Source organism: Poecile atricapillus, chromosome 3 (genome assembly GCF_030490865.1).
Source record: "Poecile atricapillus isolate bPoeAtr1 chromosome 3, bPoeAtr1.hap1, whole genome shotgun sequence".
Classification (NCBI taxonomy): domain Eukaryota; kingdom Metazoa; phylum Chordata; class Aves; order Passeriformes; family Paridae; genus Poecile; species Poecile atricapillus.
The window spans coordinates 77622586-77650253 of record NC_081251.1 but is presented as its reverse complement, the minus strand read 5'-3'; the positions used below and the strand labels follow the sequence as shown (position 1 = coordinate 77650253).

Genomic DNA, 27668 nt, shown 5'->3' with positions numbered 1-27668 from the left:
TTCCTGTGCAGAAGAGCAATAGTCCCTTCATTGGTGAATGACCTAATATAATCAGCAGAAACACCAGAATTTTCTGAAAAGAGGGAAACAAAGAAGTGAGCTGCAGGTTACCTGCAATAAAATAAAAGATGTGTGAGTTTGAAGTTATCTTGGAATGAAGCACAGAAATGGGTCCAGAATGACGTTAAGAACTCTCTTTTAGAATTTCTTGCTCTTATTTATTGTGGAAGACATCAAACTCAGGAGAAGAGCTTTGGTTCTTTAGAGGAAGTTCAATTATAGGCATAATGTGACTGTTTTGTCCTGAGCTTTCGATGTGTCTGTGGTGGGAAAAGAGTTTCATGTAACATCCCCATAAATCCTGAAAAAGTCAGGAGGACATACAGAGGCTATGACCAGTCTTCCAAGTCAATACACAAAGGTTTTATTACTGAACAATATTTCACATTTGTTTTGATAATGAAAATAGTCTAAAAGCTGATAGTATTTTGCATATTCATCAGGACTCTATATTTATTTTGTAAGAAAATGCAATGTCAAAAAATTAATTCTTCAGATAATTCTTCTTGACTTTATTTTTTACTATGAAAATTCTACGTATCATTAAATAGGGTAAATATATGATTTGTAAATACTTCTGTCTTGATGTATTTTCTGCCAAAAAATATTTCTAAAATTTTAGAAAAATAGAAACTAATTTCTCAAGTGGACTTCCATATTACTTAAAAATGCACGGCAAATACAGAGTCACACCAAGCAAATTCAGGACAGAGTTAATGATAGTCCATGGAAACTAGTCTATAAATTCTTGATTAAGGAAAAAAAACCCAGAGTAAAAAGGCACAAATTGAGAGTGGGAAGAATGTATTCTAGCAGAATAATAACTCCCTGTGGACTGGCATGCACACTGAACAAAATTACTTATTTTAATTCTGACATATATTAGACATTCAGTTCTCTTGCTAGTAACTAGTTATGGCCAAAGTATGCAATTCATTATTCATACCATCATAAGAGAAAACCATCACGTCCACTGCAAAGATGCTATGGAGTTTCAGACCTGAAATGTGCTCTAGCTTTTAATAACTGCTGACTAGATTTAGCTTGATTCATTAGTGGCCTCAAAACTCCCTTTTCAGACAGTATGCCATATAGAAATATGGCTGTTTGCACTTTAGTGCTCATCTTTCTATTAAGAATACTAAGAAGATGGCTGTTTTAAAACAGAATAAAGTTTGAAGCCTTTGTAGAAATACTAGAGCACTGGATGGAAAAGTAAAAAAACAACCCGCTGCATTAATAAAATTTTTGCATTAATAAAATTTTTGCATTATCTTGGTTTGGTATTTTGAGATGGTGGGGTGTTGATTTTTTTAAAAATACATTCTCAAGCATATCAGATCTGCACAGAAAATAAAAAAAATTCACACTCTATACCCCAGAGGTTAGAATTACTTCCTTCTCAAATAAATAATTAGGCAGATTTACAAAATGCACATTATTTTCCCAAGTGAATGGAACGGCTCCAAGCGATTAAATACATAATTAGGTTGTTTTTCTAAAATGCTTATTATTTACCTGAGAGTCTCATTGCAGACTCCTGGTAAATACTCTCTCCCTGCAGTTATTACCAAAAACGCCTCCATAATTTCCAGCCCTCCTCCAGCAGTGATATCAACAGCGGAAATTACTTGGGGCCATGAATCATGAAAAGCAAAATCTGGCTGTGCCAGGCAGCACATTTTACTGACAAGCTGAGCTTCCTTCATACCTGGCATTGCACGCTTTCATTTTCCAAACACAGCAGAAAACAAACAAAAGAACTTTTTAGAACTTTAGTTCATGCTTCAGTTGGCCAGAAATTCTGCTGAAAGCTCTGCCTATGCATGTTTATATGCATAAGCGTAAGCACATAAGAGAAGAAAAGAGAAAAAAAAAGTTGTTACTAGCTGTTTTCTACCTGGTAGGATAATGAAGGGAACATGGTTTTGATAATCAAGCCTTTGAGCCCCACCCTCCATTTGATACAAGAGTCTCTTTCCCAAGCAGGTATCCTGGGTCAAGTTATCAGAGCATAGCAGCCTTCACTTGTAACCACTCCCACTGCCTCTCCAGGGGACACACAGCCACAGTACCAGACATTCAACACGTGAATATTCCTTCTCACCAGCTGGGAACGAAAAAGGTCAGGCAATAAGACCTAGTTGGTTCTCCTATGCAGCCAAGGGACAGTACCAAACACCCTTTTTCTAGTGATCACAGACAAAAAACTGACCCTCAGAAGCGACCCCTTTTCATTACTCCACCTACAGAGTCAGCTTTCCTTATGCTTTCATCTGCCCAGAGGCCTCACTGCTTTGTGGTCCTTACAGAAGGGCTCAAGAGTGACTGGAATCTCAATCAGAATAAAGGAGGTCAGGAGATGGAAAGGCATGACAAGGTGAGGGAGAGAAGAGAAAGACAAAAGGAGAAACGAAAAGCAAGAGAAAAACGTGGCAAAGAATCAGAGGGTGTGCCAGCAATATTTAGGGATCAACAAATAAGGCAAAAGAGATGGGCAGACAACTAAACGAATGGCTGTGAAGGCCAGAATAGAAAATATATTTTATTTCTCAGAAACCAATAAATAAATAAGTTACGAAAAAAATAATATAGAATCAAGAGAGGCATATTCTTGGGGAAAAATAAAGAAAAGCAACAAATAGAGGAAGAAATCATAACAATTAAGCAGGAGAATTTTAATGGGCACACCTTTGTCACTGTATTTTCCAGTTGTGTCATTTTTAACACCTTCAGCTAAACTAGTTATGTTTTACACATAGCTATACACATATGTTCTACATTTTTATGTTTTATACAAATATATATGAATTTACTGTCACATCCAAGTATCTTAAGTGGGGGTGAGAATTTCTTCAGATTTCCAATTGGTATTAATACAGTAAAACCCCATCATGAATATTTTGGTTATTCTGTAAAAGCCTAACAGTACAAGCATTCTTGAAGCACTGGTATCTATCTCATGCAGTGTTAGCCACAAAGCTGAAGGTGGAGTAGCTGAGGTGTGCACCAAGTGGCAAGAACTGCACACTTTGCCAGGTCATTGCTTTTATAGCAGCACCTCATTTTTTATGAGGTTTAAAAAGAGACATCTAGGGCAAAGGGGAACTGAGAAGAGAGGAAAACAGGTACTGACTGACAGGCAGATAGTGTGCTTGCAGTCATCCACTAGGTTGCTGATAGAAGGTCTCAGTTTCAAATATGACTGTTTCCTAACATTCTGATCTCTGTTACAAATAAATAGATTATAGGATGCATCTTAGTGCTTCAGCCTAGGCCTGCTCAAGGCACTTAAGGCTTAACATTCCACACATTTATGTAATCTTATGAATGTTGTTTTATTACAACTTATTATTTACTGTTGAAATTTATCCATGAGAATTTGCAGCAAGCAAGGTACTCAAAGATATTAACAGGAAAGGTGTGAATATTCAAACTTAAATTTTTAGTGAAGAACATGACAAACAGGGGTCTCTCAAGTTTCACTTCCACAGGTGTTTCAGAAAGGGGAAAGTCTTGTTAGAACTTCATTCACCCTTATTTAAACAATGTATAAGTAAAATATACATTTCACAGTCATTCTCAATTAACTGTATCTCATGTGCCTTTATTCCTACCTTTGCTATGAATCAGACTGAATGGTGTACTAGGAAAGTCCTTTCTTAGAAGGTGCTCTTGATTCTGACCAGCTGTGCTCGACGTAATCACCATACTCTGCAAACTCCAAGGTTAGTTTCCTTACAGATATTATGTGTTTATGTTAAAAAAAATGCAGTAAATATAAGGATATTAAATTGTTCTGCCAAATCTTATTGTCCTATTAGATTCATTGAAATAATGAGGCTACATTGGTTTTAAAATGGGAAAATGAAACATAAACATTTCTAACTAGCCAAATTTATCAGGCATCAAAGCAAAAAAACTAACTGCAATCATCCTAATAACTCCTTTATAAGTGCATATTAAAACTCACCATCTGATTAAGCACATATATTTTCAATCTTGAAGAATCTAGACTTATTTCCAAATAAGACTACTCTATTATCATATAGTGGCAAATTTCTATACGCAATATATGATTATAATTCCATGTTTATAAGAAGGAAACAAAGCTGCCAAATGACACTAGGTGACATGATGGCTTTTTTAATGTGAAAAAGGATTCCTCATGGGCCAGAATGAGAATATTGTTATTAAATACAGACATTTCATCCATCAACAGTTTCATTCACCATTATATTGGACTATATTTGACCCAGGTACACAATCAAAATCCCTCTCCTAAATTACACCACCTTATATCCTTTCCCCCATTTATTTGTTGTCCTGAAATACATTTCTGGGGAGACAGAAGTTATTGAGAAGCAGGTTGAACCATGTTACTTTTTCTAACCCTCACTTGCACCTACATTGTGCAATCATTTGACACATCTGCTATACAAAGAACAAATCTGATTTAAGGGTTTTAATAAGACCTTGCATCAATAAATTATAACAGATTGGTGATTAGTAGTATTATTTATATGCAATATTTTTGTAGCCCTTATAACGCTGATGTCTGCTTCACAGGGATTAATTATTTTCATAATTTTGTCTAAGTAGTAATATAGAAAACGTCAAAAAGAAAATTAGATTTTCATTTCCCAGACACAGAAATTTAATTAAAGCCAACTCCTTGTTGAAGGGGAATGTCCTTAGCTGGTTCTGTGATATGGCAGCAGCTCTACATGCTGCCATGTGGGAGACCAAGGCTTAGAAAGTGACTCAGGGAATATTAATCACTAGGCTTCAGAGACTAAACACATGCTGAATGTGCCACAGTTGGTCCCAGCAGGTTATTTATGGAGTATATAAGTTAGCAGACAGCAATGATTTCTTATAAAGGCTGCTGCTTGCACAGCCCACCTCAGGGATGGTGTTATGCTGAAAGAAACCCTCTGCTTGGATAAAAACTGATCCATTAGGAAATCTCTAATTATCCAAACATGAAAGGTCAGCTTCCCCTCATGCTGCATGACTGTAAAATAAAGACCTCAAACAAAATCCAGCTGTAAAAATCAACATATTCAGTCTCTCGGACATTTTTAGGACAAATGTGTTTCCAGTCTGTGCAAGAACAGTCCACATATAAACTACTTAACTGCTGTTAAGGAAAGCTAAATTCCCAGCTTTATGAGAGAAACTGGAGGCATTATTTACTTATTTTACCTTCCCTCACTCTTTAGATCTTTCTTGTTTCATGCCTTGAATAGTCACCAACACTTTTCCTTAATTCCCAACCTCTTTGGTCTCTCAGTTCCTTCCCTTCATGACTCTTCTTTGCACTGTTCCCTATAATATTATTCCTTTCCTTCTGTTCATCTCAATTGTTCCCATCTTTCACCCAGACTTCCTCATGAACTTTAACTGCCTATGGACTAGAGTGGGAGCACCAAGCAAGGCCATTCAGGGCTTGGAACACCATCAATGGACAACTCAGTGTAGTCCTGGTTTAAAATTCATCTGCAGCCATGAATGAAGTTGACCTTCTTTCTTAAAAATATATATTTTTCTAGAGAAAATAGGCATTAAGGAGATACAGTCAAAATCATTGTACTTGCTATAACAGCACCTACGTAAGATGAATTAGAAAATAGCGTGAATTAAAATCCCATCCAAGCAGTTCAGTGCAAAGTTGGTGACTAATAAAACCATACGACTGGATTTTAGTGTTCATGTATGTGATGATTTTTCTCAATCAGATGGAAACTTAAAAGTGACCTGTCAGCCAAATACCCACATCAACTTATCATTGTAAGGTAAACAAGTATGGGTTGAAGTGCTTTCAGTCAGAACAAAAACCTTTCGTTTCCAAAGACAAAGTCACAGCTTTCACTGACTACAGCTGAGACAAAAACTCACCTCTGTTTCAGCCAGACACAGAAATTATAAAAGACAGAAAGACCCCTGTGCACACACTTCTGCCACAGCTGCAGTATGTTTGTTTTATGTTGACACAGGCCAGCTCATTTCATAGGAAAACAAGTGTGCTTTGAAAGTTCATTTGCAGTTCCTTTTAAAGTCAATTAATTTCTGTGCAAGACTTTTTCATTATCTTTTGTCCTTCATTATTGCTAACCAGATTAAGCCTGTGTGCACTGTCATTTCTATGCAATTTACAACTGAAATATATTGCAATAGAAGGACTAGTAAGAGATAAGGGAGAAAAACACCTATGGGTAAGACATCTCATGCAGAATTTAATTATGGCCACTCAGATTTCTGCAAGTATCACACTGTAGGATTTCACTGTAGTTGTTCCCAGAGAAGAATCCAATGCCTGCTTCAAATATACCATGGGATCAAGCTCTGCTTGTTTTGTAGATTTGGAGGCTGTTTAGATAAGAAGTTGGCAATCTGTAGCCACAGAAACAGCACAAAGACTTGAGGGAACAAACCTCAGATGTCACTGTTTGAACTTCAGTCAACACTGAAAATGGAAATGAAATAGCTGTTGTGACTTCTAACTATGTCCTTTGAGCTAGTCTCATGAGCTTGTGCTAGTAAAGGAACACAAAAAAGCACTTGATACACTGTTAGTTCATGTTTATTTTATGACCACAGTGAGAGAAGAATGCAGAAGACCATAAAAAAATCTTCAGGAAACTGCTTCAGGAAACTTCTGCAAATACAACTAATCCTTGAGAGTAAAAATCTGGTTTATCTGTATGTTTTTGGCTCCTTTCTCTGTCAAAATCTGCCTCTGTATGCCCGGATATTTCATAACAACAAGAAATTACAAAAAGTTTACTGCTGCCAAGAATTTAACAGTTCCTAAATATTAAACTTGAAGAGCATTTTGCATTAATTTGTAAATCCGCAAATGCGTGTGTTTCAATCCGTTTTATTTCATTCCTCTAATAATCACTCCCATTTCCTGAATTCTGTGATTTCCTAAGGTATCTCAAATATGTTTAAGCAGGGTTGTTGGAGAACACAGACTTCAGAAACTGTTGACATATTGAGGCTTCACACCAGGAAACTCTTATTTCTTATACTGAATGGTTCACTTTAGGCCCCACCAAACTGTGCATGTTTCTACAATACATTCTTGAGAAGGTTCTGTTCCTAGAACACTGACCTTCACTTTAAAGCCCCTTGCAAACACACACCTCCTGAAATTTATTTGAGCTTTTGTCAGTAACAGAAAAGATTCAAACACACTATTTGGTGTGGTCAAATTACAGTTTTCCTTCTCCCTTCTACTTGCAAGGTTTGCTTAAGCTGCTCATTCTCCCATTTTCTACAAGGGTACAAGGATTTTGAAAGATGATTCAGAGATTCATGACTGCATTGACATGCCATTTTTATACAAATAGCATGTAATGTGGATAAAAAAATTAATCTAACCCTAGGAGCTTTCCTTCAGTAGAATGTGGTTCTTGAGGCAATTTATTATACTTTAAAGCTTTAGTCCTTTTTATTAGCAGTCCCATACGCAAATTGGGGTAATTCTCCTTATTTATTTATACATCTGCAGTAAAATCAGATTACTTGCAGATACAATAGTGTTTTACAGTCATCAGGAGAACTGCATCTTTTATCTGGATGAGTACTCAGAAGAAATAAAGTGATGCAAAGATATTTTTTCAAAGTGCCTACAGCAGTGTAAAACCTTGCCTTTCCTTGGTATCACCAACTTTTCTACTAGCAAAGAACTGTGGGAGTCTATTTTACATTGGGGACCAAGATTCATAATGCTCTAATGCTATTTAAAAAGTGCAACTGTGTTCATAGGAGCAGAATGTGTTTAAAAGGAGTAATACATTTTATACTTGTATACAATTCCTTTTTTGAGGTAATGCTATAAGATTCTTTGCCCGGCACAGTAACTAAATAACCATAAATGATCTTTCATGCATATGCAAATCCATCCCTCTAAGCACCTTATTAATTATTTCAAAGATACTTGGAGGTCACCACTCATGGAAATTTCTATGCATGAAGCCTCATTAATACAAGACACCACACAGAGAGATGGGATAGATTTTTGTTGCTATTTAACAAGGGCAGAGAGTATAATCTGTAACATTTACTTTTTTATTTTAATGACCAATGAAATTCGGCCAGCTCCTATCTGCAAGTGCTTCCTCTGTGTTGATGCAGTGGGTTTGAGTCGTGGGGCTGCTGCCACACTCCTGTGAACAGCTAATCCTATCACCAGTTACTGTGCTCAGAGCTCTGGTCCTCAATGCTGGCTGTTCTCAGCTGGACTACTGCTGCCTGGCACTCTATTAGCAGCTGAACACTAAGGAATTAATGTTGTTCTTCCAATAATCACAGCAATGACACATTTTGTTTTGGAACAAAGTGAAGCTATCGCACTATTGAGGTGATCTATCACAGCTCATCAGCTGAGATGATAGCTTTCTTTTGAACACTTATCTCCTGCTTAATTAGGCCCCATAACAGAAATCAAAGCAAAGCAAGGATATAACCATACAAAATAACTAAATGCAATGAAAAAATGCATCCTCTGGCACATCTGTGCCAGGAAGTAAGAAATTAAACCTACTTGAGAAGCCCTGTTTATCTGAAATCCCTAGATCCTTTCCAGCTCAAGTTATACACTTGTGATGATAACACTGATCTCGTCTGTCACAGTGACCCTTTGCTGTAGCAGCTGCTGTTTATTTTTATTCTGCTGTGTGTGGTGCTTTCACCTCTAGGTTGATCCAATAAAAGATATAAAAAACTTGCTATGTTGGTACATTCCCTTGATAAAAATCGGGAACAGTGAGTCAAATGTTAATGGAAACTGCAGGCTATGTTCATTATGTTATCTCTATTTTTGAAAAACACTAGAATGAACAGAACTAATTGGAAGTGCCAACAATTTAAATATGCTTAATTACAAAATCAAACCTTCCTGTACAATTTGAGGGCAGTGTGTGCACGTATGCCTTGAAGGAATGTGCTAGTTTTTAAGTACATCTCTACTTACATGAAAATGATCACATAACTTTTAAGAAGTCCAAACCTCAAACTTCAAGACATCACAAACACTATTTCAGGATTAGTCTGTGGTGTTTAAAAATACATGCATTAATGCACTCTTTTGAGCTACCTGCGCAACCTGGTCAGCTACCATAACTTAAATCTCATCAGAGTGAATGTGACTTTGTTTTCTATTCCTTTTTGAAGAAGGCTTAATAAAGTTCAGACCTAACATTTTTCTACTTTACTTTTACTTAGTTTCATCCTCTGTTAGATATAACATGTATTAAACCCACACTGCCAGAATAAGAAAGGTCTTTCTTGGCATGTCCCATGGTGTTCATTCCTGTCACGGAGAATTCATTTGAGGCTTCATTGAAGTAATTAGAAAAGTTGTGTCAAATAATGCTTATCATACCCACATGTAAATACAAACTAAAAACTGCAGTTGCAAAATGAAGATTGTGAACTGTAGACTGTAAAAATGCCATCTTATGCTATTCTGTAGAAGTACCATGATAAGTGGAAAAGATAATCACGTGATGCTGTTGTGAAATTTTCTTAACTGGATTCACTAATGATGAGAGCTGCTGCATCCATAGCCATCTATGAAGGAGGCTAAAACCTCTTGGATCTGAACAGTAGGAAGGGGTTGGCAACACAGGCATGTCTCCTTCTCACAGGTATGATGAAACTCAGTCTCATGACTTCGTCAAACAAAAAATAATCATTAGTTCCTAACTCAAGTATAACTTAATATTAGAAACAGCCCAAAGACCTGTATATCAGAAAGTTAGGTTCAGATACCTGAAGAAGTGAACCAGTGAAGTCACAACAGCCCTGCTTAGATTCTTCATTCTGCAAAGCACCTTGAAAGAGAATACTTCCAAGAGCATTTTTTCTTTCTGTGCAAAACTGCTGACATAACTGAGACAACTGGTGGAGGTAGCAATTAACGAGAGAGAGAAAAAATATTGCAACTGTATTACTATTACTACTGCTATTAGAACTGCTTTATGGTATAGCATTTTGAAACAACTTTCCAATTTGGAGCGTTCTGAAACTTTGAGATTAGCGATATTTCAGTGTTCCCATATTTAGCTAATTTAACATTCAGAGTGTAACACAGCTGAGCCTAGACTGGTATCAATAGCTTCTTTTCCATTCCCTCAGCTGAACGCACTTGAACAGAAGTACACTCATCCTTCATGCATTCTCCACACCATCCCTTTCTTAAGCCAAACCTATGCTTTCCTCTCCACTCCAAGACTGAAATTGCAACACTAAGCATCCCAGCACCATCTTCTTGCTTATTCTCCTCATCCCATCCTTAGTCTGCTTCCACTGTTCAATTCCCATAATCTCAACTCCAGCAAACAATCAAGACTGGCTGGCAGCTGCCACTCAGGGGTAAAAACTTCTGAAAACTTCATGGTCTCCTCTCTGAGAGAAAAGAACTTCTGAAGTGAACAACTGGAGTTGAAGATATATGGAAAAATCCTAATACAAGTTTAGTGCAGCATGACTATCAATGGGTTTACAGACAGAAGAGGCAGAAGGGTCATTGGTTTGACATATCAGCTTGAACTGAAGGAAGCTCTGTGACACCAGCCACAGGAGCAAGGAGGCCCACAGGCGAGGAGAAAGATGAGTAGCCTGCTGCATCACTGGCATAAGTGATTAACCTAATGGGGCTAACAGAAGAAAACAGAAAAAAAATCAATAAAAGAGGAGAAAAAAGGAAGGATTCTACTCCATCAGCTTATTAATTTGTGTGGGAGCAGCAAATGGATTAACTTCTGGAGAAGCAAGGAAGGAGGCTGAGAATACAGAGTGACCTTAGTACTATGCTAATGTAAAGGTCAAGGAAAGAACACTGGGTATTAAGTTCCTGTTCAGTTTCTCATGACAAGTTTTCCTATACAACATTAGAAATTATTCTGTGTAGGATGACATCAGTGTGTAAGTGTAGTAGCTGTTAGGGGGAAGTAAAATAAGACCTGGCAATACAGCACAGAAACAGCAATTCTAGTGTAAAATGTAAAGAAACATTGCTTGTTTGAAGCAATTAAAAATAAATAATTTTAAATATTTCTTACTACTGTACTTTCAATATCCTCAAGGAATGTTTTCAGATTAAATAGATGACACTTTACTAGGAACTTTTGTCAATTTTTCTCCCATCTAATGGAATTTGAAAGTTATTTATCAGCCATTCAGGCAACCAGGCAAACCCATCTTCTATGCAGCTTCTAATATGCTGTAAAATTATTCTCATACCATGATACAGCACTTGAGACAAACATATATGCTCCGATTCCAATTTAGCACCAAGAAAAAATAATGCTATGTATAGAATATACTTTTTCACAGCAAAATTTTGACAGTTTTGCAGTTCACAGGCCAATTAAATTAAATCAATCCTCAGAACAAATCTATATTCCATATTAGTCTTTGTTTAGTTAGGTCAAACTTTGTTTCCTACTCAGGAAAACATTTCATTCAATGAGTTGATAATTAGTAATAACTTCACTAAAAGGAAGATTAAAATTCCTTTTCCTTTTTTATTACTACTTGAAGACAGACCAAGAAAGCTAATAATTTACTTAATTTGAAAGTGGAAATGTGGTCAAGGTGTTTTGGGGTGTAATGCTATCATCTGCTTGTACTTCATGATTATAAAATACTAATGTGAAGAAAGTAAACATTTGATCTTAAAATAAATGCCCTTTAAAATCCACTTGATTCTCCAGTTCACGTGCTTAGCAAAATCTACTTCAGTATTCAAATATTTTCTCCAAGAAATTAAACAACTCCTATGAATGCAGTATAATTTCGCTGATATACACGAAACTAATAGGTGATAAAAAAAATCTTACCTTGAAATCAAAATCACATTAAAAAAATATAAAAAAAATCACTTGAAACATACCTACACAGGGGAGGGAATAGCCAAGCTCTGGGTCATGGATGAACTGGCGGTCATTCAGCATGGTCACACAGTACAAATGGAAGCAGTCCAGGCAAATGACATGGCGATGCACACATTGAAACACAAGCACAGGACTCCTGTTAAGAAGAAAATAGTAAGAGTGATGAACAAGGACTGGACTGACTGCACAAAAAGCTTAATTTCAAACTTATAATTTAATAATAATTTTTAATTCATAATGCACAGGATTATTACATAATAAAGAAAGAATTTATCCTGGCATACTGCAGAACTTTTAAAAAGAGATGGTTTCCAACATGATTCAGGCATGAGGAAATGGAAGTAAAGCTTTTACTGAAAGTTGAAACTTTATTGAAAACTGAAACCTAAAGCAAGAAAAATCCTTTAGTAACAGATATTCTTTGTATGAGGTGAGGAAAGATCACATATGGCAAAACATCAAATAGCGATAGGTAAGATAAAATAGGAATGTGACCATCTAGGAAAGCTAAAGATTTTGTGAAAACCACCGTGTGCCTTCAGCCTTTCAAGGCAGCCATTTTAACTCTGCAAAGAAGACATTCCCTTAGTAATAACGAGTAAAGTAATTCAGTTTCCGGTCAGAGGTGTGGGATTCAATTTGGGAGTGAGACACCTAAACTTAAGTGTTGGGTAAGTGAGAAATTCCATATGGCAAGCAAGAAATTCCTGCTGTGGTCAATACATTTAGTGGAGGCTGGAGCTGACCAGCCTCCAGGGACCCGCAATAGGGTGAGCTGAATCAATTTGGGTCCATTTCCTGTATGGGCTAAGCCTCCATGGAGCATTACAGGAATCCAGACACCCATCACACATGCAGAGACTAAATATGGCTATGCCAAGCCTGACAGAATACTGCCTGTGGAGATGCAGGGAGGAAACACTTGGAATAAGTGAGCACAAACAGTTTTACTCCTGAGCTGGCCTGCACTCAGAGACTCTCCAGTGATGGTTACAGCAAGGAGAGCCAGAGAGCCAGTGGTTTCCAAAAACCTGCCCAGGACCAGCACACTGAAGGTGAAAGAAAAATTGAGTAACACATAAAATATTACAATCATGTGAAATGTGCCTTCACTACAGGAACATGCTGATCAAACCTAATGGTTTTGCTTTAATATAGGTTAATTTCTGCCAACCTCTGCTGCACATAACTCAATTGTCTATTCCAAAGTAAAGTGTATTTCTTATCTTTCGGAGTTATTAAGAACCTCAAGTCTCAAAAAGGCAAAAATAAAGGGAGATGTGTTAAGTTGAACATAACAGTGAGATTCCCATTCAAATGCTGAAATACTTTACTGTAATTTGCTTGTGAGTGAACACAGGCAGAAATTTAACACAAACTTCAATTTTTTTTAGTAAACTATTTAAAAAAAAAATAAAGTATGAATTCTCACACATTTGTAGTACTCCTGGAGACAAGTATTGAAATACAAAATCAAATACAGCAAGACTTGTGATAAAATCATTAGAATTAGAAATACTGCTACAAATAAACCTGCTAGATGATGCTTTGAAAACCCCCTGAAAAAGTAAGACAGACTTCAATGTGGGAATACAGCTCCAAAATGTAATCAATGATTTTACATACTGTATACAAGCATTTAATCTTCCATGAAAATATGGTTTAATATTTTACATACTATAGAATTCATGGCTGTGTGTTAGTATCTCCAGAAATATAATCTCTGTGTTTTAAGGATTTTCTTGAATAAAGCAGCTTTAAACTGAATTAAATAAAACCTCCCCATTACTAATCCTTATTAGTTGCCCTCTTGCTGTTCTGAATGTACCAAATAATAATTTTAAAAAGACAGCTGTAAGGCAAAATGAGAAGCTGATCTCTGCGTGTTGAGCTCTGGATGGAGAAGCAGAGGAGCAGTTACCTCGTCCCTACAGTGTAACAGTTCCTATGGTCACCTGTCAAATGTAACCATTAGAAAAACACCCCAATATTTCTTCTTAAAATGCAGATGGAATTGAATTTGCCTGTGGTTTTAATGGGTATCTCCCTTTAAGTGTTAATTGCTCTTTTGTATTCAGTGTCTGAGTATCTTTTCTAGTTTCATGGGTTCTAAATTCATGCCTCTCTGACCTTCACTTCAAAGACAAAATACATGTGTGTGGTGTGATGCATAAGAGAAAACCATCACAAGTGGAGTATCTTAAAAAAGCTAGGCTAAAAATTAAAATAGTTTTATCAAGATTTCCACCTAAACTCATATAAAATCAATACTAACAACACTTCACTATGCAAACAAACTACTATGATCAGTTTCTGCTCTAAATTATTTTGTGATAATTGATTTTGCTTCTTAATGTTTCACAACAATTTAAAATCAAAACTTTAGTGTCCAGAAGGGGCATAGTGTAAATACAAGTACATATTTAAACTGTATCTTTATTAATCTGAAAAAAAATGGTATCTTTTAACACTATCAGACTCCAAGCAATGTGTACAAGATAAAGATAAATCTGGGTTCTGACTGTGTCAGAAAAAAAAAAGCATAGTTTTCACAGCTCTTACACTGCCCGCTAATTTTTCAGCCCAGGCTATCTGTGTCATAAGGCTTTGAGAAACTCAATCTGTATGCAAGGCAGATTTATCCAAATTCCTTTGGCATTGGAACAATTGCTGCAGTCCAACATATGCAGATTTTGAATCAAAAGAATGCAATTCTAGTTAAAAAGGGGCATAAAAGTCTTGTTCCTGAGATCAGTAAAGATGAAGACGTAGGGATTATATATTCACAATGCCCAGGTGAAGCAAGTGAATACTCATTTAAGATAACCCCAAGAGTTACTGATAGAAGCTTGCTTGTACCAAACCCAATTTATTTTAGAAAGGAGTATTATGAAAGCAAAAAAAAACTGCCACAGTGTAACAAAGTCCCTTCCTCAATCTAACACAACAGGCTAGTAATGTAAATCTGATATATATTTTAGAAAGTGTTTCATAGTTTCCATTTACAGAATGTGTTTGGCTGAATTAAAGGCTTCATGAGAATAATATATAAGAAAAATGTTTCTCACAGCAAGGGATAAATTGGTCCTTTTTGTTCACCAATTAGGAATGTAACCACTTTTAAAAGCCGAAAATCCAACATTACAATGCATCACTGGAAATTTCCATAATAAGTAACTCACTCCTGTGCTTGGATTCCTTTTCATTAGAATTTTATCAGTATGCACTGACTTAAATGAAAAAGAAAGGGGATCCTAAATGTTTCTGCTTCGTGTTAGTACTGTGGGATAACTCACAACAACAGCACCGGTGGAAATGCTTTCTGGTCCACAAGCCCCTTCCTCCTTCCCTCCAGAGCAGAAAGATGCAGTTAATTCTCAGACAGACTACCACAGGATACTGGCTAAAGAAAGATACAAAGCTGTCTCGTTAAGGACTTTTGGGTTAGGTTCTTTTTCACTTTGAACTGAAGATAGACGAGAGTGAGGCAATTTTCTCTTGTCTGGTCTCAGTTGTTTATTCTTTTCTTATCAGCATTACAAGGTACAAGGAGCTATATGCACTATGACAGAAAGGGGTAAAATGGCTAACAAAGATTCTTTTCAAGGTCTTTTATATGTCCATTTACCCAATTAACAGATGCCAACTAAATTATTTTTCTTAGTGACCCAATGACCCAACACCTGTGTACTGCACTGTGGCATTCTTTATCCAATCACTTACTACCACCCAAAAACCTCTAGGAGAAGAACATGAAGAACAAAGAAGAAAGACAAGAGACAACACCCTAAATCCTCCATCTTGTCCTCTGCTCTCCAAACTACCTTAAACTCTAAACTTCAACCCATTCACCCAGTAACTCAAGAAACCTTCTAATTCACACACTTATATTTTCAGTTTTTTCTACTTAACTCTAACAGTTGTCTCCATGGTGCTATGTGAAACTCAGTGCTTTCTTGGGTGTCAGAGTTAGGCATTACAGATAAAGGTATATATCTTGCATCTCTGACCCCAACACAAAGGCTTGATCTTGTTTAGCTATAAGCATTCTGAGAAATTGATTGTTCTAGTACACTCCAGGAATCTCATGATGGTTGTTTTATTGTATTGAGATTGAGTTCAATGGCTACGGATGCGAGGGGCTACTTAGCATAAGGAATTATTTGTAGACATAGGAGTGGATCAGTTGATATATCTTGCAATGCCTACTGAAAAATATATGAGGCAATTTCTCTCTTGCTTGGTCCTTACTCTTAATGTTTTGAAAAAAGCTAGACTGAATAAAGGTTGAACAGCACACTACATATATGAGACCATTATTTTATAGAAAATGTGAGTAGCCACAGTCTGAAGCACTTTGGGGCAAGGAATACATCTAAGTCTCTAGAAGTATGTGAGAATCATGTTGGACAAATCTGTGAAACCGCCTTCAGGTCATTTCTAGGTGACAGTTGGATTTTTCTCACCTCAATCTCAAAATCTTAACCAAATAATAATAAAAAACCTTAGCAGATGTCTATAAGGCTGCCTTGATGGGATTACAGGCAGCAAAGAAAAAAATAGCCATGTGGAGTTCATTTCTCTGCAGAAAATAAATATGAATGCACACAGCTATATCAGAGTCTTTAACCCCACCTATGAGTACTATATTTATCATGAAACACTTCTGTATTTCTAGCACATTTTTCCACTTTGGCAATTTTCCTGTACTTCAAAAAGCTTACTATATAAGCACTGTGAAATAATTTCATTTCTAAATGAATCTCCATGTCATTTCAAAGCAGATCTGTGTTAGGTTTCAGGTCAGCATCATTCAAGAAAAGGTGAGTCACTGAAAAAAATGTGCAAGGGAAAAAAAAAAAAAGTAAAATATAAACTTTGGTGATATAGACACAACAGGCATTCTCCTGCTTCATAAACAATCAACATAATTAAACAGAAATACTGTCCTTGAGCAGCGAGCAGCAGTCAATCCATTTTGGCTCTATCCTTGTAGCAGAACAAAGTTACAATGCTTAAATAAGCCAAATTATTCATCCATCATGTGGCTTCCCCATAGAACTGTATGTAGGAGAATATAGTCTTCTAATTCCTACAAAGCTGGTGATACTTCTGGCTTTCCTGTCTATCACACACACTCCACAGTCTTATGCAAAACTATTGAAAGAATTGCCTGTTTATGATGCTTTAAGTGCATACTTTTCTTACCATGAAAATAATTCCAGGTACTTTCTGATTGAATATGGTATTAAAATCCATTAGAGAGATGGTAATATTTCTATAAAATATAAATATAGAAAGTATAGAAAAATTGCTGCAGTCATTTGTGGTTTAGAATTTATGCAGCTTGGAAGAAAGTAGAGCAGCAAATCCTGCTTTTTAATGAGAAATATGGTACTTTGGATTAATAGAAACAGTGACCTATCAATTACAGGCAACTTGTGAGTAACAATGCAGGCCCCAAATATTTAGAAAAGGGTAGGCATTTGAAATGGGTATCAAGACCTTACCTGAGAAAAGAAAAAGCACTAAGAAAAGTACTAAGAAAGTAATATCAGTGATATTACTTTCCAGTCAAGAACTCCTCTTTCATAGACTTTTAGGAACAAAGAAAAGCACATCCCTACTTTTCGTTTCCTAAGGGATGAAAATGTATCTTTACATAGGCAGTGCTAATTAAAAACTCCAGTATATATAAATATAGTATTATGAGAAAACTAACTTATTAAATCCCTTAAAACAGTAACAACAAAAAAAAATCCTGTTTTTTTGGTTTTGATCACTTGCCACACAATACATCAAAGGTCATGAAATAGAGGTTATGAACACCATGAGACATCACTGCAAGCATCAATTTTCTGGCTGTGCTTCTGTATAAAAATGTATTCTGACCCACAGCTGTTAACTTAAAGAGGCATCAGCAAGTGAAATCTGACCTATTTTCTCCTCTGTTATGTTACATGTTTTTCTCTAAAATGTGCTTTCATGTTTCTTATTTCTACTGGAAAGCAGCGCCAAGGGGCCAGAACCCAGAAACAGCCTGACTGCACTAAACCAGAATATAAGAGGAAAAAACAGGCACACTTAAAATTAGTGCAAGTGATGGCATCTACTCCTTTCAGCAGTGTTCCTGTTAACCCTGTATTTAAGGGTTTTTTCAGGGTATGGAAATGACACACATTATTGCCTGTAAAATCTCTGCTCAGTGTGGCAGGCAACATCATCTGCTGCCTGAGGACACAGGCAAAGGAATTCTATGTTACATACACTGGTACATTCAAAATAGTACCTGGTACTACGTGCGTGTTCTGCCTGCTTGCTCAGACGTGCCTTGTATGAGCCCTGTCTTCAGACACAATAACCACCCTCGCCACAAACAGCTGAATCTTATGATAGCAAGAAGGTGATTGGGCTGGAGGAGAAACATCCTGTGATCTATCAGATTCAGTTCACAGCACTCCTCTGCACATCAAACAACTGACAAATCAGACATGCTTTGAAAGGAGATGGATAGAACCTGCTCCTTTTCCTCCACCTGTGCTTGTAAAACCTCACTAATGCTCCACTGGAGAGAAAAGGAAAATACCTTGGTAATAGGAGGGAAAGACAACAAATGTCCATAAACTGCCCTAGCCCAAACCCTTGTGTGCTTGCTGGTTACCCTTTGTAGCTCGCTGAGCTCCAGCTTACTGTGACCTTATTCCTCCATACTGACACTTTTGCAGGAAATGACCTCCCAAACCTGCGTCATTTGTACTCCCAGCTTTTGCCACCAAAGGGTAGCAAATGCTTCTTTCACCCCTTGCCAGATTTAAGCTGGTCACAGCAGACTTTCCTCTCCTCTGAGACAGCACCCAGCCCTTAACAGCACAAGCAAAACTGCTCATCTCTGACAGTCCACAGCAGCCACACATTCCTGTTAGCCCAAGAAGACTTCCTTTCACAAACTTGTAACTTTCTGACTACAGACACACAGTAAGAAATCAGTATCGTTTGTTTTTCAGGAAAAAAACCCAAACTCATCAAGGTAACCAATGAAGTTGGGAAAATGATGGGATATCAAAATAAGAGGAAAAAGGTCTAACTTCACCTGTACCATTTTCAGCACCAAACAATCCTTCAGTAATTAAGGATGAACAAATGAAAACGTTAAAATGCCTTCATACCCTAATGGCATTTTATTCTCCTGATTGGTCCCACTGGGCCTACTGAGGTCCTGTTGATTTCTTTCAAGAATTTAAACCTTATTTAGTAATCTTATTTTAGTTTTACTCTCGACATCTATGCTAGTAAAATTAATATTGTTAGAAAATGTTCTTATGCCACTGGAATGCAACTGTCTATGCTGTTAAATTGTTAGAATGGGCCCTGCCATGGTTTTTAGACTTGCCAAATAGCAAAATCCCTAACAGTTCTTGGGCTTAGTCCAGGGGTTACTGTGTGCTGTCTCCGACATGCAACAACAGTCTGCATGTGGACACTCAGATTTAAAAACAAGGAGTCCCGTAATACAGATTTATCACAACAGAGATGTAGTTTGGGACCGTTTTCTTATTAACACATGTTACCAAATTATTTTGTTTTCTTATTTTCCATTCTCAATATCAAACCTTTTGAGATAGCCTGTGAAAATCAATGTGTCTGTAAACATGTTATACAGAATGTTCCTGACACGGAAGAGAAGACACAATCATGAGCTCTTTTTGCCTTCTTGGGGATGCTGAAATCCCTGGAAAGGTACAGGAGGAAAAGAATATTGCTTATTATCTTAAGGGATGCTATCATATTATACTTTTCATTCCCCAGGACTCCAGGAGGAACCAGAACTTTTGGATAAAGCACATCTCCACTGTGTAAATTTCAGTTATTCCCTTCTAGTTAGCTTTGAAAATACACCCTGGTGCATGAACTTTAGGAGTGTATTTCTTAACATATATAAGCAAAAAAAAAGACTGGAAAAAGTAAGGTAGGGAAGCAGAGAAGAGGGGAGAGGAAAGATAGAAGAGGGAACAGAAGGTAGAAGGGATAAATTAAGTGCATTTACTCTTAGAGAACTGTCTTTCACCACCTTAATATTATGTTTTATGCTTTTCCTCATCTTTCTTTTCAAATAAGGACATTCAATTTATATGTTGATCCAAACAATAACTTGAGGGTGCTTCCCATTAAATGAGTCCTCAGTCTGAACCAAAGATATGATTATTATCTTATATAAAAAAAAGCCCCTCAAGCTATTGTTACAACAAGACATTTCTTTATAGAAATCCCCTTTTTTTAGCTCCTCACTGTCTTTAAAATTTACAGATAATATTTTATCCTTTTCTCCTCAAGGCAAATACCTTAGCATAAATGTCAAGATGCAGTTATCTGAGAACACCTTCTACATCAGCAATCCACTCAAAGGAAAGAACAAGCCTTGGGCTAGCAATTCTCACAGAAGGCATTCTGACATGGCAGACTTTAAGTGTTCAAAGCAGTCAATTATCTTTAGTAATCTAAAGAAAGTAGTTTGCAACATCCACCAAAAAATTGTACTAGCAGTGAAAGTGGCTTCTTTATGTCTTATTCATATTGTGGATTTCTGTTTCTGATTTTATTACAGCCCTGTGTCACAACTGTAGAATTTAAATGCCCAACATGCACTCAACTCTATGCTTAAATTTAATTTCCCTTCTTCTTCTTCTTCCCTACATGCCAACTTCCAGCTTTCTTACTTTAAAGAGTAAATGGAATCAACTTTCCAACTATGAAAAACCCAACAAATGCCACTACCACCACACCCTCCCCACCCAAATTAAGTTGCAAACCCAAACAAAATATTATAAAGTTTGGTAAGCCTAATTTCTGAATCTGTAACTGGGACAATAAAAATATGCAAAAAATTCTCAAGACGTATCATTATTGAACCCAATTCAAAAGAAGATTCTGGAAGCTCAAATAATTTTAGGTGCCTGTTTTCTATTTAATCTTGGCATCGATTTTTATTAGTTTTATACTGCCTAATAAGAGGTTGGCTGGCTGGCTTTCTTTCAAGGAATGTGTCTATGTATGAGGTCTCAGGTAGTGTACTGATCTTCGTAGAGGAGTACTTAGGAAAGATCTTCTGCCTACCTGACCTAATAATCTGTGTAACTCTAAGGAAGACTGACATCAATCTAAATATATTCTTGCATTCCCATGGGAATACCAGATCTTGATACCCAAACAATGCACAGAGTACAGTGAAAGTCAATAACAAATAGATGCATGAGATTTACCCCTGTCCTACACTTACTCAATACTGCAGAAATGGAAGAAAGGGTATTCTCAATACTGTTTTATAATATTATCTCTGAAAATCTTGTGGAAGCTGTTTGTGATGCTAACAAAAACTGACTTATGACAGAAGAAAAACAAATTTGTAGGAAAAAGAAATTGTGGTGGCCATTCCCTCTGTTCTTCAAGCAGAACAGGTTTTCAGGTAATGAAATAATGATATACTATTCATATAAATGCCACAGAACTCATATGAAGACTCTTACTGGAAATTGAGTGTGCCTGAAAGGGCATGTATCTCAGGGATCTCACTAAAAACTTCACTTTTATCCAGCTTTCCCTTGTTTTGATAAAGCCTCTTACTTCCTACTCACACGCAGCTAGTTAAAGACTGACACAGGGTGAGGGAAAAGGTGCATGGATTTCTGATCTTACCCTCTCCTTGTCCTCCCTGACCATTTGCTTAAAGAAAAGGATGCAGCAAGCAAACTGCAACTTTCTCATAGGGGACACAATAGCCACAATTATCAGCACTAATGAATAGTTTTGACTCCTCATGTCTATCTACAGCTTTCCCAGAACATGTGGATCATTCTCACAGAGACTATTCATACTGACTCTTCTGTTACATACTCTCTCTGATGGAAGAAGTAACCTGGCCTTGGGAGAGAAGACAGATTATAGGTAGAAATTAGATATATATCCCAGTAATTTCAAGGGCGGGGGGGAAAAAGATCAATTCAGAAATATTAAAAGGTGTTCACTAAGGTAAGTTATCTCTAATTTCCTTTGACAACTCTCTGAACACACTGTACTTAATTGCATATGACTTGGGGTCTGGATTACAGACTAGCTATCAGGAAAAAAAGGAGGAATAAAAAACCCAAGGAAATCAAATGGAAAACACGGAAACCCATAAGTTGACATAATAATAATTAAAACATGTTTGACATGCAAAATAATAACCTGGAGATGCCCTGCAACCAGTATGGATAATATCACTACTTGACTTCATCATCTTCCTATATTTATTCACAGGCTGATCAAACCATAAAAAATATACAGAAATCTTTCATTACAAATTGTGAATTTCTTCCATTATCGTGGCAAAGGCAGTGTATTTCCACATGGGCTCTAAGAGCTGGCTCAGTCCTGACAATCTGTACGCCACTAAAATGTGTCCAAGGAATACATTTGGACTCTGTGACAAAACCCTTCCTGCTCCTTTTCTTGTTCAGTGAGCAGAGATACTTTATTATGCAAAACATACCAACAAAACAAAAAAACAGAGCATCCTTTAATTCAAAATGTACCCAAAATAACAAACATTTCCCAACACAAAAGCTTATGGAACTCTTGCATTTTCTCTAATTCAAATTATAACACCTGAAAAAAGTGACAGCCACACCTTGGTATTTACCAATGATCATTGGAAATTAGATCATTCACCAATCCCTATCCTCTACCTTTAAGGGAATTATTCAGATTATTGTACTTTTTCTAATCAGCTGAAATATTAGATATGAAAGCTGTACTCCAAGGTACAGTTTCTTACCTTAAAGTTTTACTTGGAGTTTTTATATTCCTAAGTTCCTAAAAAATCAGTGTTGTTTAAAAGAGGACATTCACCTATTTTTTTTTCCGAAAAAAGCCTTGAACAAATCAGAACACAGAGAAATGACTTGATTAGATTTGGCTTTTACTTTAGATGCCATGCAAAAATAACCTCTGAGATTAAGACTGTGTGTGGTAAAAAATAAAAAAGGTTTTCAAATGCTAGCAATCGAGCAAAAGTACATTTGGTAAACTGTAGTCTGTAGATTGTGTCAGATAAAATAAGGAAAAATAGAACCACAAAAATATATATTTCCTGACTCAAAACCCTAAGAGATTCTTAGAAAAAAGCTGTTCTTAAACTAGGGGAGTCTTGCTTCTTTATTATGTTTCAAAATAATCAAAAATGCCACTTGTTATATGGCTCCATTCACAGAATTCTATACTTCCATGGGATATTAAATTTCATATCCTAAGTTACAACTCATGTACATGACCCATGTAAAACATTATTCAATTACACTACTATTGAGTTTACATACTGAGAAATGAAAAGTCAATAGATGCTTGATATTTAAATTAAAAATATTCTAATTTGTGTATTTTTTACCACATATCTCATATACTGTCAAACTCTACTCTTACAAAGACAGCAACTTTTTTGGTAATAACGAAGAGAACCTTGAAATCCACTGATGAGAATTGGAGGGCACATAGAAAATGCAGCTGTGCAAATTATGTTAACAAGTAAAGACAGGGAGAGAACAAACTTGTCTGAAATCATATATCCTCCTCTCAGTACCATTTCATGTCCTGGAAAATAGTTCATACATAGGATTTATGCTTTCTTCAAGAGAAAGGGTGCTGTCTTGGGCCTAGCCACACTCATTTCTAAACAGATGGACATAGCACAGTCCTTGCTTAGCACAAAAACAACGACTGAATCTCATAGGAATTTGTTGTTGCTTCTCTGCAGTTATAACAGAAATGCATTGCATTTCTGCAAAAGAACAGTTACATCACAGCAATGAAAAACTACACAGAGCACTGGCATTTAAATTCCCAAAATGACTAACAGAAAAGTTCAGAATTGACACTTTTTTCCTAGGTCTGACTGTTTGAATTAAAACCAATTGCTAAAATGTCATTTACTTTATCTGACCACAATTTGGCCTTACACTTTGAACAGCTAGTAAGATATAATTCACTGTGCAAAATAACATCTTATATTGACTGGGGCAGACCAGGTGTTTTAATCACATCTAAAAAAATTAATTGCACAGCAGCTGCATACAGAAAACGTGTTTGCATCTGTACATCTGCTTAATTTTAGCTGAAAACATTCTGCTTTAGCATTCATTGGACACCTTTGCATTTTTAAGTGGAGGGTGACAGAAAGTTCATTTCTGAAATAAAACTAACTGAGAAAAGTTTTACTGAAGCTTGTTTTGTCTGTGAAAATGGTATAATTCTCCATCCACCTCAAATACTATAATCAACCTGTTTTTCAAATCACTTATTCAGGAGTTTGGAGCACTGGTTAAGGCCACTGAATCTCACTGCTGTACTTTGCCTGACCTGATTTAGAGTTCAGAAAGAGTTCAGAAAAAAATGCATCAGCCAAGTTAAATCGGTAAGTGCAATAAGGCATCATTTTTTAGGATGCTCACAGTCCTACTACTATTTACACCAGGCTTTCTAGCAGTTACATCTTTGGCTACACAGTTCTGCTGGAGCAGATTCTGCCTCACCCCTCCTTTCTGGAAACTTCACAAGCTGGAGGCAATGTGCACTGAGAAGGAGAAAGCAAAAAGAAGCAACCAAAACAAATATAACCCTTGAAATGGCAACTACAAGGAATAGACAGCAATACAACTGTATGGATTCAATATAAAGCTTTTCCAGAAACTGCCAAACCCTGTGAGCATGACTGATCCCCCAAAGAAGGTTCAGGCCAATTCTTACCAAAACTGACTCACACATTCCCCATTATTGAAGGTACAAATTATGTTTCCCACTCTGTGGAACATTAGCTACCCTGACAGTGATCTGCTCAGCCATGCGTGATTCATTAGGTTTCCCTTCTGTTTCTGAACATGAGCTGTAGAAGAGAGCAGCCCTTGAACCTCAGCCTGCTTTGGCAAAGTGTGAGAAGTCAATGACATTTCCTTGTCTTGTGGCATCAGAAACCCGCAGCCCCCGGCGCTCTGAATCACCACGCTACACGTGCTCTGCTGAGCGCTGGAGTGGCGCAGGTTTTATAAATAGTGCCTACACAGGCTTTCAGTGTACTTGGGCAAAGGACATTTTTATTTGAGGACTGGCCTCACTACAGACAGCCTTGTTACAAGGGGTGAGGTTTATCGGATTAGAAGCAACACTGTTAGTATTCAGGACACATTTCCAAGTGCATATGACATGTCAGCTGCTTACATATCTTCCAATTCTGCTTCACATATTCCTTTTAAAGTTAAACATGAAGTGACAGAAGTGTAGAAATATCTGTGTCCTGCACTCTGTGAACATAACAGCTAAAAAAACCACCTTGACATGTCAGCTGACAACAGAAAAAATATCCCTGATCTCTGTTGAGGTACTGTGATTCTTAACATCAACTGCTTGTAACAGAGAGGAGAACTGAAAATACAGAATCATGAAATTCACAATTAAATACATATATAAAAAACACTGTAAAGAAATTTGTGTGCGTGCCCTGAGTCAGAGTTTCAGCCTTTGCTTCTCTTTGTGTCTCTACATCTACCTATTATACTTTACAGAGACATCCCAGAGATCTAAACGTATGACTAGTTAGTAATTTATTTTAGGTATTTGTAGCTATTTTCTTTTTAAAGATATTTTCCTGCATCTTTCATTGACAGATACAAAACTTCCAGCAGCTAGTTCTTCAATCATTTGAAAAAATGAAGCACCCCCTGCAGCAACTCACTTTCTTTCTACATTGATTCCCTAATACTTTGGGTTTTTCCTCCTTTCTCCAGGTTCTTCCTTCAACATCTCTCTAATTCTATCTTACCATTTTCAAATCAAGGCCAGTTCATTGTACAAATTCCAGCTTCTAGGAACACAGGGGTAACAGGTGTAAGCTTCATTAATGATAAACACAGCATGTTGTACGTTGCCAAAGGATTTCTTCTTAGCATTATTAATATTTAATTTTATATTCAAGTAATTACTAGGAAAATTTTGACCTTTTAGTATTCAATTTTTGAGAAGCCATATGATGAAATAAGACCTTTCTTTTTCTTTACCTAATAGTTGTATGGTGGGGTTGGTTATGTTATATACACTCTTGGCATAGGGTAGGAGTGGGAGTGGAATGGAACTACAGCTCTTTAAAAGCCACGTGTACCCACATGACCTTCAACATCCTGCACATGCTGTAAATTCCATGGGAGATGTTTCTTATGTACCTTGCAAGGTGAAGAGCTTCAGCAACCTTGTCAAGATTCTTATCTGTACTCAGAGGATGGGGCCTAAATTTAATCTTGCTTAGTTCTGCATTAATCAGAACTGACTACACACTGAGGACAGTGAAACTGTAGTCAGCTGTAAAACCAGTGGGAGATCAAAATTTTCTGGTAAATAAAGTACTCACAATTCTCTCTCATGGTGTTTCTCAGATAATGGGTCACAAATGGAACAACTGGGAAATTGCAGCAAAAAATGTGACATGTTAATGGGACAATCTTAAGGACACCAAAATCTTCAGTCAGTTCATACAGGTAACACTGGTCCACATTTTAAAGATGAGATGAAAGGAGGCCTATTACAAAAATACTTGTATTCAAAATGAGCAAAGAGACCACCTGAAAAGTTCGAGTAACTCCTAGCCATTTTATTCAATTTACTTGTTTTTTATTTATTATTCACTGTAGTTATTTGTATAAGCATCTTATATTCCAAAAGGTCATTATTCTTATCTGTTGTGGATATTACTAAAAAGTCTAGTTGAGATAAAACTAGTTATCTGTTACTAGTTATAGTTTGAGATAAAACTAGCACCTGTTTCTGGGAAGCAAGTACCTTCAAATGTTTTCTGATGGTAATAACGTTCCACAGTAGAGGTGATACTTAATCACCCTAGAAACCAACCGTGTTAATGCAATATGTAGCTGCTAAGTGAAATGTATAAATGCGTAACTTGCTATCCAAGTGATAGAGGAGCAACAAGAAAAGGCGCTCTGCTAACTTTCATGCTTTCAAAAAATGAGGGGCTTATTGGATATGTGAGGGCTGAAGGCAGCCTTGGCTGCTGTGTCCAGAATTCTGGAGCCTGAAAGGAGGAAGCAGAACATAATGCAAGATTACAATCCTGGGCTTTAGGAGAGCAGACTTCAACTTCTTCAAGGACACCAAACTGAATATGAGTCAGCAATAAGCTCTTGCCACAGAAACAGCTAGTGGTACCATGGGCTGAGTTAGGAGGGGTGTTAATCCTTCCGCTCTGCTCAGCACTGATGAAACACACCTAGCATGCAGCGTCCAGTTCTGTGCTCCCCAGTACAAGAGAGGCAGGGAGCTACGAGAGATATTCCAGCAAAGAGCCATTAAAATGATTCATGGACTGGAGCATCTCCCATTTAAGGAAAGGCTGAGGGAGCTGGAGCTGTTTAAACTGGGGAAGAAAAGCCTCAGTGGAACTTCATCAAAATAAAGGGTTCTGAAGGGAAGGTGTAAAGACAGTCTTTTTTCTGTGGTGCCTGGTGACAGAACCAGAGATAAAGGGCATAAACTGAAACAAAGGAGCTTCTAGCTGAACATAAGGAGAAACATTTATACTCTGAATTTGACCAAGAGCTGACACAGGTGGCCCACAGACTGTGGGGTCTCCATCCTTGGAGATATTCCAAAGCTATCTGGAAATGGTGT

At 36.9% G+C, this 27668-nt stretch overlaps 1 protein-coding gene across 1 annotated transcript in view; it reads right to left on the bottom strand.

Moving 5' to 3' along the window:
* PRKN (parkin RBR E3 ubiquitin protein ligase) overlaps window positions 1-27668 on the bottom strand; it is a 700273-nt gene that overhangs the window by 261500 nt on the left and 411105 nt on the right. Inside the window, exon 7 of the mRNA XM_058836200.1 lies at window positions 11969-12105. Coding sequence (XP_058692183.1) covers window positions 11969-12105 — 137 coding nt within the window. The remainder of the gene's footprint in view (window positions 1-11968; window positions 12106-27668) is intronic.